Source organism: Mesoplodon densirostris, chromosome 10, assembly GCF_025265405.1.
Source record: "Mesoplodon densirostris isolate mMesDen1 chromosome 10, mMesDen1 primary haplotype, whole genome shotgun sequence".
Classification (NCBI taxonomy): Eukaryota; Metazoa; Chordata; class Mammalia; order Artiodactyla; family Ziphiidae; genus Mesoplodon; species Mesoplodon densirostris.
Genome location: NC_082670.1, coordinates 60857265 through 60873502, shown reverse-complemented (window position 1 = coordinate 60873502; position 16238 = coordinate 60857265). Strand labels below are relative to the sequence as shown.

At 44.6% G+C, this 16238-nt stretch overlaps 1 protein-coding gene and 1 non-coding gene across 2 annotated transcripts in view; one reads left to right on the top strand and one right to left on the bottom strand.

The window, feature by feature from the left end:
• Nucleotides 1–16238, bottom strand: part of TRANK1 (tetratricopeptide repeat and ankyrin repeat containing 1) — a 66541-nt gene that overhangs the window by 20147 nt on the left and 30156 nt on the right. The window contains 4 exon segments of the mRNA XM_060109685.1: nt 661–817; nt 2160–2306; nt 8561–8698; nt 9212–9411. Of these exon segments, the coding sequence (XP_059965668.1) occupies nt 661–817; nt 2160–2306; nt 8561–8698; nt 9212–9411 (642 nt within the window).
• On the top strand, nt 3709–3781 carry TRNAG-UCC (transfer RNA glycine (anticodon UCC)). The gene has a single exon. It is a non-coding gene; the product is annotated as a tRNA-Gly (tRNA).

The window sequence follows — 16238 nt, the reverse complement described above, 5'->3', positions numbered from 1 at the left end:
TTTTTAATTAGCTAGCTTTTGTAAATTATAAAAAACGATACATAATGATGTTGGTTTTCTTTTTTTAAACACTGCAAACAGCACAAAAATGGTGAAAAGTTAAAAAGAGGTCCACATCTAGTTAACAACCTCACACTCACTGGTCCCAGCACCAGAGGAGCCACTGCAGACACTTTCACCTTCATGGACACGTAAGTCATTTTTAGTTTCTTATCATTACAAACAGGGCTGTAATGAGTGCTCTCGTGCATGTTATCTTAGAGATTTTATAAAAGAGTATCTCTGGATAGATCCTTAGAAGTAGAATTACTGGGTCAAAAGGTATGTGCATTTTTTATTTTGATAGATATTGCCAAACAGCTGTCCAAAAGCCCACAGTTAATTTGTATTCTCCCAACAAAGCCTATTTTGTCTGTTCTTTGCCCATGATCCTTACCTTTTAGGACAAATAAAAGTTCTTCCCTGAAGGAGTTAACCCTCCCAATCTCATTACAACTTCAGTCTCCCACACACCTTAGCAATAAATAGGAACACTCATTTCTCAGAAGAATGTGGAAAGAAAGTGCTTTCCAAAAACTATACCCTTTACCCTTGGCCATAGAGCAGCTGAGAGTAACATGCTTTCTGTCCAACAGCCAGAATAGTTTAATGGGCGCTTACCTTTATTTTCATCCATTTTCACGACTTCGACAAAATTCCTTTTCATGAAATATTTGAAAGCAGGAGCCCGCTTCTCTGGGTTTTCGTCAAAGATCCAGAGGTTGACCCGAGCCCGGGTGATGGCTGTGTAGAGCTGCTTCAGCTCCCCGTTCAGGAGCTAAAGACAAGATCAGGACAAAGGCGTGAGCCTTCAGGCTACAATACAACGTGTCTCACTTCAACGGGCTTATTCTGATTTTGGAGAAATATTCAAAAAGTAAGTTTTATGAAGCATAGCCCAGGCCTGAGCAGGACGTGGGGAGCCTACTGCGGCTGCAGCACAGGGAAGTGAACTCTAGAGAGGGGGGCAGTGTTAGTACAGGCCCACCCTTGAATCTGCTGTACTTGTCCACTTTGAAATAATTATAGATCCCTAGGAGGTTACAAAGATACTGCAGAGAGGTCCCATGTACCTTTCACTCAGTTTACCCCAAAAGTCACCTCCTACGCAATTACTGTAACTTATTTTTAAAAATTGGAGCAGTGGGAATTCCCTGGAGGTCCAGGGGTGAGGACTCCACACTTTCACTGGCAAGGGCCAGGGTTCACTCCCTGGTCAGGGAACTAAGATCCCACAAGCTGCGCAGTGCGGCCAAAATAAAAAAAAAAAAAAAAAAAATTGGAGCAGTCCCACGCTGCTATTGTGACTACTATTAGCACTATATTACTCCTGACCTACCCCATGACTGAGGACTCTGGGTAAAAGGGGACTATGTCTTAGACCCAGGGAGGACCTCCTTGATTAAATCATGCACATTTCAAAACAACAACGGATTTGTGGCTACCCAGGGGTCTGCACAGCTTGGCGATGATTTAATATCTATGTACAGAGCCTTTCGGGTAGTTACAGAAATAGCCGGATAACTGCTCTTCTGTTTATTTGTTTTCTACTATGCAGGAGACATAAAACTAGGACAGTAGTTTCACCCAAAGCTTTTGGTTTTTGCTGGTTCGGTTTTCTGTGGCATTGCCCTCACTCTCGAGGCCTCTGTCGGCCTTCGTCGGTCTAGAACTCCACAGAGCTTTTCGGCTCTGGCCTACTTCTCGGTGATGTAGTGGGACGCCCAGGGGAAGGGAGACAGGGTCCCTTCACAGACAAGGCTGGAAGACAATGGTCTCCACTGACTACAGTCACGGACTTCACTTCTGAGTTCCCCGTCAGCAATGTCAGAGTTTCTGAACAGAGCTCCAGAGGCAAACAGAAGGTGCCACCCTCCCCCTTCACCCCCCCCCCCCCCCCGCCCAACATCAAGCCTGGCTCTCTGCTGAGAAGAGGGGGTCGCCAGCGTTGAGCCGACCACATTCCCTTTCCCATCCTCCACCCCCCAGTGCTGACAGACAGGAAGACCCGCAGCACAGGCTCTGTCTTTAACCCCATCTTATCGGCCAAGCCCTGCTTATTGGCTCCCTGTCAAGCAAGCTCACGGACCCATGGCTGAGGACCCGTGGCTGATACTCACCTTGTACATTTCCAGATTCACCATGAGAGCCCTGCCCTGGGAGGAGCTGCATTTCTCTAGGGGCACCTCAATCAGCTGACGGCTTTCCTCTCTGGACTCAGAGGATGAAGGGGTAAATGAGGAAATGATCTTCCATTCCTTGTAAGCCTGAACAACAAAGACAAATGAAAGACCAGCAGAATATGCTTCTGCCGTGCACACGCAGCCTCCCTGGGCCTCACAGAGAACCGAGCCCCCTTTGCCTGGCACGGCGACCAGGCCTTCAGCACCAGCTGTGAGGAGGTGGACATCCTATGGCCTCAGAGTGGGGGTTGGGGCCCAGGTGGTGCAGGCAGGGATCAGGGCAGCTACCGAGAAGACCCCCAGACACTCAGCTAAGACGGCCAAGAAGCAGGCACATATGCTCACTTCTAGCATGAGTGTTTAGGGGCTGGAGGTTCCTATTGTTGAAAGAATGTCCACAAGCAGAATGGAGAGAGAAAACCAGTGTCCTCACCTCTTTTCACAATGTGTTTAAAAAATGCCACTTAGGGTCAGTCATTAAGACACATGTGATGCTTAGGGTGGTACCCACGGTGTCCATCCATGTTGTCACAAATGGCAAAATATCAACTCTATGGTGACAAACAGAAACTAAAATTTTTTTTTTAAGGTTCACTTTATTTTTCCTTCTTTCCTTCCTTCCTTCAATTTTTTGGCCACGCCACACAGCATGTGGGATCTTAGTTCCCTAAGTCCCGGAAACTAAATTTTTGGTGGTAAGCATGCTGTAGGCTGTAGAGAAGTAGAAATACAATCTTGTATTTCACGAGCGACTTATATAATGTTATAAACCAGTGTTGCCTCAATAAAAAATAAGTCTAAAAAATGTAAATACAAAATAATTTGTGTTAAGCTTTGGGTTTCATATGACTAAGAGTCACAAATAACCAAGATAATAAAAATATAATTACTGCTGTTACATGTGGATAGTTTAGCCATGTTTAGCTGAGTAATAAAGATGTCATAATTCATACATTATTTTTACATCTATTCTATAAAATAGAGTCTTGCCCTTATGTCAGCAAAATTACTAGTTGTGTTATAACGGAATTTTCACATAATTTGTGTTATATTAAATGCCCAGGATTAAGAGATGTAATTGCATTCAAAGTGTAAATAGGGCCTCCCTGGTGGCGCAAGTGGTTGAGAGTCCGCCTGCCGATGCAGGGGATACGGGTTCGTGCCCCGGTCTGGGAGGATCCCATATGCCGCGGAGCGGCTGGGCCCGTGAGCCATGGCCGCTGAGCCTGCGCGTCCGGAGCCTGCGCGTCCGGAGCCTGTGCTCCGCAACGGGGGAGGCCACGGCAGTGAGAGGCCCGCATACCGCAAAAAAAAAAAAAAAAAAAAAAAAAAAAAGTGCAAATAATTTGAAACATTTTCACTGAAAATATGAATGCTAGGAAATATAAGAATAAAGAATTAAAATTATTTTCTTCTGATTAAAAAAAAAAGACACGTGACAAAATTTCCTAACCAAGTGATCCGATCAAGGATGGAGCTCGGGAATTCCTTGGCAGTCCAGTGGTTAGGACTCTGCACTTCCACTGCAGAGGGCCCAGGTTCAATCCCTGGTTGAGGAACTTATATCCTGCAAGCCACAAGACCCCCCCACCGTCCCCCCCAAAAAAAGGATGGAGTGAAATTCAGGAGCCGTGGGGTATGCTGTGCAAGGTGGACTCTGAGGTCAGATGGAACAAATTAAATCCCAATTTGTCCACTTATTATGTGACCTTGAACAAATGCCTCTTCTAGGTCTCATTTTCCTGTTCTGTAAAATGTGGATGACAGAACTAACCACATTTGTTGGAGAAATAAAAGGAGAAAATCAATGTCAAGTGTCTCTACAATGCTTGATAAAGAGTTGACATTTTAGCCATTTTCCCCTTTACCCAAATCAAACCGCAAAACCACGGTGACTTGTAGATCAGGGTCTGTAAATTTTTTTGCTAAAGGGTCAGATGATAAATATTTTTGGCTTTGTGGGCTATATGGTCTCTATTGCAACTACTCTACTCTGCTACTGTAGAGCAAAAGCAGGTCTAGTCAACAGTAAATGAACGGGCAAGTGTGATGCAATGAAATGTTATCTTGTGCCACTAAAATTGAATTTAATACTAAATTTTCGCATGCCACAGGATATGATTTTCCTTTTGATTTTTTTAACCATTTAAAAATGTAAAAACCATTCTTAGCTCACAGGCAGTGAGCTAGGTTTGGCCCCCCAGGCCATGGTTTGCAGACCCTGGGGAGGCAAACGTGACCAGATTATACACAGTATCTAGAGTGAAGAATTCCCATGAAATTTCAGATTTCATACTTTATTGTGTGTCTTGGGGGAGTAGGTAATCAATTCTCCTATCCTTCAGTTTTTTATAAAATGGTGCTACTTGCCACCTGTGTATCTTTTCAAGGATGATGGAAAGGTGGAGTGGATACAGTTCATTACCTCCCTTCAGTTCCTCTATAATGTAAACTCTATAAACATTAGGTTAGGGGCTTCCCTGGTGGCTCAGTGGTTAAGAATCTGCCTGCCAATGCAGGGGACATGGGTTTGAGCCCTGGTCCTGGAAGATCCCACATGCTGCAGAGCAACTAAGCCCATGCGCCACAACTACTGAGCCTGCGCTCTAGAGCTGGTGAGCTGCAACTACTGAGCCCACATGCCACAACTACTGAAGCCCGCACGCCTAGAGCCCGGGCTCCGCAACAAAGACAAGCCACAGCAATGAGAAACCCATGCACCACAATGAAGAGTAGCAACCACTCTCCATAACTAGAGAAAGCCCACATGCAGCAACGAAGACCCAAACACAGCCAAAACTAAATAATAAAATAAAATTAATTAATTTAAAAAACCACATTAGGTTAAATGCTTTAAACACTATCTATTAAATAAGAGTGGTTATGCTACTAACCAATTAGGGAATTAATTAATCTCTTCTCTCTGAGAAGAGATGTGAGTCATGTAATCAATTTTAGTAGTTGGAAGTTAAAAAAAAAAATCTTCAGGACACATCTGTGACTATCTTTTCATCTTTGTAAAGCTGTTTACACAACTTAATTGTTTGCCAAAGAAAGCAGGCAAGAGACACACATGCTAACATCTGAGGAGGTTCGGCAGACAGCAGGAGGTGCAGGCTGCCTGAACTTGGAAGGGCCAGTGAAGCACCTGTATCTTTTTTTTTTTTTTTTTTTTTTTTTGCGATACGCGGGCCTCTCACTGCTGCGGCCCCTCCCGTTGCGGAGCACAGGCTCCGGACGCGCAGGCTCAGCGGCCACGGCTCGCGGGCCCAGCGGCTCCGCGGCATGTGGGAACTTCCCGGACCGGGGCATGAACTCGTGTCCCCTGCACCGGCAGGCAGACTGTCAACCACTGCGCCACCAGGGAAGCCCAAAGCACCTGTATCTTAAAACTGCTCGAAGGAGATGCAGAAGCTGCTCGTATGGCTCACGACTAACCTGTCTCCATGAATAAAACACATTTCACTCTCAAGACAGAGTCTCCTAGGAGAGAGCACACGTGTTTACGGCAAGAATACAGGCCTGCAGCACTCGCGGCAATAAAAGGAAGAAGCATCTAGAAGTCTTCCAGCTTCTTCTCTGGGGATTAATAATTATGAAGGAAAAGGACTTAGACTCTACCAGCAAGGCTTCTTTTGTGGGGCCTGTTCTCTAGGTTAGTTCAGCAACTCTTAAAAGTTGTGGTTTTGAAAGCCTCTCCTGTCCTGGTCACACATGAGTGTGAAGGAAGGGACTCCCCACTGGGGCAGAGTGTCAATGGCAAGGACCCCTCCAAGTGCCCATAGGAGGAGAGTTTGGAGGTGACCAGAGAATGACTGCCCCTCCCCCAAATGAGGCAAAATCCTACAAGAGAAGGCCTTGACATAACCATTCCTTGGTTCCTTTCTCATCTCAGAAGATGACCCTGGTGTCCATGTGGTTGAACAGGTAACAGTGAATCCTCTGAAGAGAAAAATCACAAGCCAGGGCAACAAGAAGGCGCGCGCGCACACACACACACACACACACACAGACAGCACCTGCCAGACACATAAACGGGGGTGGAAGCGGAGGCCAGGGATGGAGAGAGGAGTCCTCTACAGTCTCCCATGTCAAACAGCAAGTACTGTTCAGCAGCCTTCACCCGTCACCCCCAAAAGAAACCCCATGTGAGCAGCCAGACCACAGACGCATGGGGACTTCTGTGACCTCTGTTTTTCCTCTCCTTTGATTGTAGCATCTCCTCTCATTTGCTGACTGGTGCCTTTTGGTCCTGTGGTTGTAAATGATAAACTGAGGGTGTGCTTTGTGCTGGGGAATGCACGATTCCATTCCCTGGTAATTGGGAAGCATCACATCAGAAGTCTTTTTAGAATTCTCATTCTGTGTATAGGATGAAGCGGATGTTACCACAAGACTTAATTTGTGATTGTTTTAATTTCATGCAACTCACTGACCCATTGGTGGGAGCTTAGGGTCAAGGGATCCAGGATTGTGCCATTCCAGGGTCAAGGTGAGAGAGAATTAAGTAGATTTTTCTTTCACAAAGAGTTGACCGCAAGTTACCGATCCATAAGTCCAGAGCTCCTGGAGCTTCTTACTAGCACAAGCATACAACTGGCACTTAATAAAGGACATGAACAACAAAGTCTTACCCTTTCCTCTTTTAGGAGAGCCTTGGTCCAACCATGACCAATGGATGTATTATGAGAAAAAAAAAGTTAGTCCTCGGAGATTAAAAATGGTTCCAGGATTAATGAGAGTGCATCTGATTTTATCAGAAAAGCCAATAGAAAAGGAGTGCACTTAAGGTATGGTAATGATATATTCATCGTGGAAGGTTCTGGAAGCCGATTTGCATGCAAGGTATTAAAAGGAAGGGAGTACAGTGGAAAGATCTTGAGATTTGGAACTCAAAGCATCTGAGCTCATCTCCGAACTCTGCCACCTACATTACGACTACAGGCAACTTATGTAACTTCCATGACCCTCAGCCTTATGTGTAGAATGAGGGTAATAAAAATACACACAACGTCAGAGGGTTGGTGGAGGGTAAATTGAGACAATGCCTTCAAAAAGCACTTTATAAACTGTAAAACATCCATAGCAATATTAGTCATAAGTATTATCGAGGCAAATGTGACATTTAAAAAAAGACCAGAAAAAAAAAAAACCCAAAGGACTCCATTTAAAGGGTCAGTTCTGGGGCAGATTTTAAGGAGTCAAAGCTAACAGTGCTCATGACTTGGGTATGAAAACAGCCCCTTCAAGCATGCACTGTGCACAGCGGGAAGTCTGCAACGGGGACCAGGGTACAGCCAGCTAAGTCCCCAAAGGAGACCCCACAGCATGGTCAGCAGCCAACCTGAACCTCCACCGAAGACAGTGGTGAAGAGAAGGCAGTGGCTATGAAACTGAGGACAATGGCCTTGAGCTGGCAGCTCTACCTATAATGTACTGAGGTCGGGAAGAAAAACCATCACAAGGACTCAGGAGCCAAGTCAAAACAATGGGCTGGCACAGGGACTTCCCTGGTGGCACAGTGGTTGAGAGTCCGCCTGCCGATGCAGGGGACGCGGGTGCGTGCCCCGGTCCAGGAAGATCCCACATGCCGCGGAGCGGCTGGGCCCGTGAGCTATGGCCGCTGGGCCTGTGCATCCGGAGCCTGTGCTCCGCAACGGTAGAGGCCACAACAGTGAGAGGCTCGCATACTGCAAAAAAAAAAAAAAAAAAAAAAAAAAAAGGGCTGGCACAGAGGTCACTGGGGTCAGTCCGGGGAGTCTTCTGCTGCCATTGTAGGCAAGGCTGGCAAGCCGTGGTAGCAAAGCCATGCCTGGAGGGAGCTCAGGCAGGATGGCTGTTCTCGTCCCCTGCATTACCTGATCCTGTGGGCAGGAACCAAGGCTCATGTGTCTTCCCTCAGTTGTCTCCCTATGAATGACCTTGCCCGGTTCTGTCCTCATAGGGTGGACACTGCTAACCTTGCGTTCATTTGTAAGGCTCTCCTTAGACCTTGCTCCAACTTGAGGATCCTTGGGAGTCAAGGATAACAGTAGCTAGTGAAAACCGGAGCTGGCGCTTGGGTACCAGGCATTCAGAAAAGACGAATAGAAGAAAACAGGGAAGGGCAAGGCACGGGGATAGCCATCCCACAACACACTATGAAACAACCCACAGACATTGTCAAAAGCCGCATCCAAACACACAAAACCCCACACCAAATGGATGATGCTCCAAAAGAGAAACGGTCACCTGTGACAAACTCTCATCTACTCAGCTCCTAAATTCTCTTTCCTGGAGTGGAAGTAGAGCTCATACACACACATGCGCTGTGAGAAAAAGAATTCAGTATGACATACCTCAGAATCAGTGAAAAAGTTGTAAAGGAGGACGTCATCAAATTCTAGGCCTTTGGCTTCGTAAACTGTTAGCACAAGCGCTAATCCCAGCTCTTCTGGAATTTTCTCCTTTGCCATTTCATTGGCTACAAGGATTACCTAGGAACCAAAGGGGGATAGAAGAGAAAAAACTTCACATTGTACAAAGAGAAATCTAGTAAAGCTGAGTCTATTTCTGTGGGAGGCAAGTAATGTCTTTGAAAAGGAGCGGCCGTCGTGGTGGGAATATTAATAACACTTAGTCACTCACCCATCTCTGAAACTTCCTCGTTCTGGGACAGGGGCTACTGAATTCTACCTTGTGGAAGAACTCGGCTTCTCAAACCTTTTTTCAACTGCAAACTGCCTTTTATTTTATTTTATTTTTTTTTATTTTTTTTGCGGTACGCGGGCCTCTCACTGTTGTGGCCTCTCCCGTTGCGGAGCACAGGCGCCGGACGCGCAGGCCCAGTGGCTATGGCTCACGGGCCCAGCTGCTCCGCGGCATGTGGGATCTTCCCTGACCGGGGCACGAACCCGCGTCCCCTGCATCGGCAGGCGGACTCTCAACCACTGCGCCACCAGGGAAGCCCCTGCCTTTTATTTTAAAACATACAATCTCAAGAAACTCACCTGGTGGGCTCCAAATTCAATGGGCTGGGTTTTTCTTTTGTTGCCTCGAAGCAATATTGCCAAGTCACTTACACTACAGGACTCTAGGACAATTGGTCTGGGACCATCAAAGAGGCCAGAATCCCTTGGAAGGCGATCAAAAGATTCCGGAAAATAGAACTGAAGTAAATCTACCACTCCAGATGCCAGATTGAGGATTCCTGGGATAAAAAAAAGTCAGATACTGTACAACACGCCAACATGGCTGGGGTTTTTGGTTTGTTTGTTTTGTTTTGTTTTTGGCCATGCTGCACAGCTCGTGGGATCTCAGGTCCCTGACCAGGGACTGAACCCAGGCCACGGCAATGAAAGCCTGGAATCCTAACCAACTAGGCCGCCAGGGAACTTCCGTGCATTTTGTTTTCTTATTTTGGTTTTGCTTTGCTCCTGAGAAGCAGTATTGGTCCTGAGAGTACATACAATTGCAGCCAATTTCCAGATCCTGTTAGATTATCACTTTGGCTCCGAGCTGTATTACTCCGGGTACCACGGACAAAGGCAGAGATGTGTTTGCTGTCCTAAGAAGGTTTTGTAAATCTCATTCCTGGACTACATTCATGTGAGAGAAAATGACCTCATGGAGAAGAGTCAAGGCAGAAATGTAACTAAACACTTAGAGCTGTTAGAATGCTAATACAGGGGCTAACATACAGTTAAAAAACAAGAACTATCCTGTCCCCTGTCGTTGGTACTTAGAACACTGGAAACAACATTACATGGTAAGAGCTGGATGTCAGGTGGGGCAGCAACCTCGACTTCCATTGCCGTTTTCCACCAGGTTTATACCCAGCAAAGAGAGGAGTATACTAAATAATTGTCAGAGCTGGATAAAGGATTTTCCAAAGAGCTTTCTCCTTGGGTCCCATTTTTGTCTAAGTGCTAAAGTAACACTGACAATGATGTCGACTAAACAAGAGGCACCTTCATAAAGATTAACCTGTTTAATTCTCACGACAGCCCCGTGAGACAGACCAGACAACCCCACTTTTACGAACAGGGACTCCAAGGTCCGAGAAGTTAGTCAACACCTCCAAAAGACGCTGGACTGAATACAGATCATCCTGGGTCTCCCACTATTCTTAGGGGCCATGTGCCCTTTGCCCAACACCAGCTAGAATTCTATGAAATGGGCATATGTGTACCCATTGCTATTACCAAACAGTAAAGGGAAATTTTACTATCCAATGCTATTATTATTAACACTATGCAATATAAAGAAATCAAGAATACAAGTGGAAACTGTTGAATTTAAGCAGATCAGCTGCGACTATGGTTCAGAGATGTACATTAATGAGAGGATCAGAAAAAAGCATGGAAGTGTTCATTTCAGTGAAAAACTGGAATCCACTTAAATGCCCTTCTAGGGAACTAGATAAAATTTTTTATACAAACATGCTCAAAGAATAAAAGATGGTTCAGCTATAAAAAGCAATGAAGTACTGATACACGCTACAATATGGAAGAACCTTGAAAACATTGTGCTAAATGAAAGAAGGCAGACATAAAAGGTCACATATTGTGTGATTCTATTTATATGAAATGTCCAGAATAGGCAAATCCACAGAGACAGAAAGTAGATTGGTAGTTCACAGGGGTGAGCAGGGGACAGGGGTGAGGAGGGGATAAGGGTGACTGCTAACGGTTATGGGGTTTCTTTTGGGGGTGATAAAAATGTTCTGGAATTAGTGGTAATGGCTGCACAACCTTATGAATATATTAAAAAACCACTAAATTGCACATTTTAAACAGGTGAATGTTATGCTATGTGAATCTCAATTTAAAAAAGAATAAAAGATGGGGGGAAGTATTCACTAAATATTCATTAAATATTCACTAAATTATGATTGATTAAACAATGTTAATCCATCATAACATTGATTATGTAAATACACATAACCAATCAATAAATGTGTGTGATAAATGCATATTTGTATATGGCCAGTAAAGAGATCAGAAGGAAATGAAACAAAATGTGAGTAGTGAGTAGCCTTACAGGCTTGAATTTTTTTTTTTAATGTTTTATGTGTTTTCTAGTCTCTCAAATCTAATACATATTATTGGGGCTTTTTCTGGTTCTGTACACAGAAACATTTATGCACAGTCTTCCCTCTATCCTGACAGGAGGTGGAAAATGGAGTTTATGTAGATTTCATCTGGGTGGGTTGCTTACTACGTAAAAAAAAGAACAAAAAAAACAACTGCTCACAGGACAATTCCCTTTGCCATACTCTATCTTGCTGATCATAAAGGCTGCTGCCCCAGACCAGTGGTGCTGAACCCACGTACACCATCAGAATAAGGGGCTCATTCAACTACTCATGTCAGGTCCCCTCTACAGAGTCCGACAACAAAAAAGGGGGTGCCATCTGGAGCTACCCCCTGGGGACAGAGAAATGTGAACGTCTTGGTCAAGCCCCCACACAGTGCCAGGTAGGGGAGGAGTTCAATATATGTTTCCTGAATGGATAAAATCTCGTATTTCCTGTTAAGAGCATAAACTTCTTTGTGCACAGCACAAGTAGAAGGTCATGGAAGAGCAAGAAGCTGAGCTGCTCAGACCCAGGCAGACCCTGTAATTGACTGGCAACATCAGGAAGACTGTGAGGGCCCTGGAAAGCTGGGCTGAGCTGTGTGGTGTATGCTACACTCTGGGAGGCCACCTGGCTTCTAATTGTTTTCTGAATCCTTGGCTAAACAAATCAGAATGTTAATCTACTTTTACATTGTAAGGGTGTTAAGAGTACCAATGTGTGTGTGTATGTGTATGTACGTGTGTGTGGCCTGAGTGTGCTTTCTCTTTTCACCAAACCATAGCCTACCTGAAATGCACCCAGAAAAAGAGAATCTATCAAAAACCTACAATAAGCACCAGACTTAAATGGTGAAATGTTAAAAAAATATTCACATTAACTTCAGGAATAACACACGGATGCCTGTTACTGTTTCTGTTTAAGGTCCTAACCAATAAAATATAATACAAAAAAGAAATGACAAGTATAGAAGAGAAGATCAAACCTGCCCTTACCTGCATAAAAATGTCAAAATCTAAATGGTAAATGTAGTAAGAGTGTTCAGCAAGATTGTGAGATATCAGATCAATACACAAGAACCAACAGCATCCCTCTATACCAGCAAGACACGGCTAGAAAATTTAAAAAGAGAAAAAAGGCACAGCCATGATAGTAACAAAAAGTATAAGGTTCCTGGGACAAATCTAACAGCTGTGTAAAATGTCTGGGGAAAATTATAGAATATTATTGAAGGCAGTAAAAAAAAATCTGAACAGAGAAATATGCCAAGGTCATGGTTCAGAAATCCCTACAATGTAAAAATGTGAATTCTTCCCAAAGAGTGAGAACTTCAATTCCAATCAAAATTACAAAGAGTCACTGGAGAAATTTGATAATATAGTAAATAAGACAGTGTGATAATAGTACAAAAATAGACAAATTAGGCAAGTCAAAAAAAATAGTGAGCCCAGAAACAGACTCACAGATATTTGAAAAGGAAGAATTGCAAATGAGGGGAAAGGATGGACCATGAGGTAAATGGCATCAGCACAACTGTTTATCCCTATGGAAAAAAGGAAAATTAGATCACAGAAGCGTTATTTCAATAAAGACAATGTCACACCACACATACATTTTAAATTGAATTAATTAAATTTACCTAAATTTTGACACCTACCTAAATATAAGGAGCACAATTTAAAACCATTAAAAGACTATATAGGAGGTTACCTTAACCCCAGGTCAGAAGGATTTAAGTAAGACAATCATCAGACCACCGATGGCCAGTTTCAAGATGACTGTCAGAGCTGACAGTGCTGTTTCTGCATGTAGCCTCCTCCCTCCCTCTATAAAAGCTCTTGCCCACTGATTGGCAGGGTCGGGGGAAGGGGAGTTGGCCTTGGGACGTGAATCTGACACCCCAGCCCCGGGTTGCTGGTCTCTGAAATAAAGCAAACTTTCCTTTCCACCAACCTTGCCTCTTCATTGGCTTTTTTTTTTTTTCCCCCGGTACGCGGGCCTCTCACTGTTGTGGCCTCTCCCGTTGCGGAGCACAGGCTCCAGACGCGCAGGCTCAGCGGCCATGGCTCACTGGCCCAGCCGCTCCGCGACATGTGGGATCTTCGCGAACCAGGGCACGAACCCGTGTCCCCGGCATCGACAGGCAGACTCTCAACCACTGCGCCACCAGGGAAGCCCTTTATTGGCTTTTGAGCAGCGAGCACCTGGACCCACTTGCAGGAAGTTTTTGACACCCAACGTGAGGATGTGCTCTCGCGATATCTGGCTTCCGGGGTTTTCCTGAGAAGAGCTGCTGCCATGAAGAAGCACTGGGATGGCGGTGAGGAGCCCACTGCTCGTGGCTCACTGGATTCGGGAGGGGGATTTGGGGGGATGTTCCTAGCAGCTGCCCTAACCATTTGTTTCGGAGATCCTCCCTGTTTCCTCCCTGCTCGGCACTGGCTGCCAACATAAGCTTTTCCTTGGTGCAACGGAAACATGCATCTGGACGAGCTGACGAGCTCCAAGACTGAGTAAGGGCACCGGTGGGCACATGGCAAACTTTTCTTTTGAGCATGAGGTGCTGTTTGGGCATTTTGCCAGTTGGTTCTGACGTGTGTCTGACGTTGAGGACCATCTGTGTTGGGAAGTGTTTGTCTGGGACTCCGTATCGGTCATCCTCTCAGTGCATTTGTGACAGTTCTGCCTTCTGGTGTGTGTGTGTGTGTATTCCATTTGTGTGATTGGTATTCTTGTTGCTTTTTGTAAAATGGGAAATTCAGGTTCAATTCATTAAGAAAAATTTTGGCTATGAACCTATGACTAAGAAAAAGACGATTTTCTTTTTAACACTGTGGGCCAACAGTATTCTTCAGACTCCAGAGAAAATTGGTTAAGATGAAACTCTTCTGATACTCTAAACTGGTTCTTTTTTGCATATGCAGTTAGAGAAAGCTAGCTTGATAAAATACTGTTTTCAGAATTCTGACCCTGAGAGAACAAAAATATGCCTAGGAGAAAGCTTGAAGTTAACTCTTAGCATGTCCCTGAAATACAAACACAGCCCACTTTGCCTGAGACTTCAGCCTTGGGTTAATTAGCAGAACTACAAAAGGTGTTTGGGTTCCTTAAACAGCATGTTGTACCACATTAAAGAGAAATTGTGCTATGAGAAAAATATATGTTTTTAGAGTTTATGGAATATGTTATGTTCTTAAGCTTGCCAATCAGAAAATGCTGATATAAACAAACAGCTCAATTACTTGTTTCTTGGTTTTGTTAAGCTCTTTTAAGTTAAAAACTGTAATATGTAAAAATGATAAGGGAAGGGCCTCCCTGGTGGCGCAGTGGTTGAGAGTCTGCCTGCCGGTGCAGGGGATACGGGTTCGTGCCCCGGTCTGGGAGGATCCCATATGCCGCGGAGCGGCTGGGCCCGTGAGCCATGGCCGCTGGGCCTGCGCATCCGGAGCCTGCGCATCCGGAGCCTGTGCTCCGCAGCGGGGGAGGCCACAACAGTGAGAGGCCCGCATACCACAAAAAAAAAAAAAAAAATGATAAGGGAAGCATTTCAGTGTGTAAAGCAAGTAGGATATGTGTTGTCAGCAAGAGAAGTAAAAAAAACGAAAATATTTTTGTTGAGGGATAAAGGAAGAATAATTTTGTCTGGAAAGTGGATAACAAAGTGTGGTGCAGTCATGAATTAGATTACTAACAGCACTGAGAAATGCATGGACTGCAGCTCCATGGTATCAACATGCAGAAATCCCAAAACATTATTATAAGCAAAATTACAAAGTTGCAGAGAGGTACATCTGGTATGAGTCCATTAAACAAAGTTTTTAAACATGTAAAATAACACTCTATGTTGTTCATGGACACATGCAGGACATAGGAGGTGAACTGGTGACCATTCTATAAACCACAAAGGAAGTATTCTTTGTGCCTCAGTTTCTTCCTTTGTAAAATGGGAATGATGTCTACCTTGTAGGGTTTTGGGGAGGATTAAAAACAGGTACCCATGGGGGTTCCCTAGTGGCCTAGTGGTTAGGATTCCAGGCTTTCACCTCCGTGGCCCAGGTTCAATCCCTGATTGGTGAACTAAGATTCCACAAGCTGCACAGCATGGTCAAAAAAAAAAAAAAAAAAAAAGCAGGTACCTATGTCAACTGCCTGGCATCCTGCCTGGCACAGGGAAGGGGCACACGTGAGGCACAAATTAAAAGCACCTGAGAGTGCATTATCTCCCACCACCTCCCGCCCCCACCCCCATCTTTTCTTGCTTCTCTTCAGAAGAAAAGCTGCTTTCTTTCAGGATTGATGACTTATAATTGACGTATTACTTTATTTTATTTTTTTTTATTTTATTATTATTTTTTTTTTGCGGTATGCGGGCCTCTCACTGTTGTGGCCTCTCCCGTTGCGGAGCACAGGCTCCGGATGCGCAGGCCCAGCGGCCATGGCTCACGGGCCCAGCCGCTCCGCGGCATATGGGATCCTCCCAGACCAGGGCACGAACCCATATCCCCTGCATCGGCAGGCGGACTCTTAACCACTGCGCCACCAGGGAGGCCCTGACGTATTACTTTACATTTTAGAAGCAGGTGCTTCCAAAGTGCTTTAACAAAAGTTCTTAAGCAGTTTAAATGTTCCCCTGAAATGTTTTCATGTCATGGCCAACACCTTAAGCTGTAACTACTTAGAGGTTCATTTCCATTCAACCACAGCTTAAATCATCAACCTAAGAATGAGTAGTGATGACTACTGAACTTAATGGTTACCAAAGGGGGAAGGAGGAGGGGATAAACTAGGAGTTTGGGATTAACATATACACACTACTATATATAAAATAGATGACCAACAAGGACCTACTGTATAGCATAGGGAACTATACTCAACATCTTGTAATAATCCATAAGGGAAAAGAATCTGACAAAGAATATATATATATATATATATATATATAACTGAATCATTTTGCT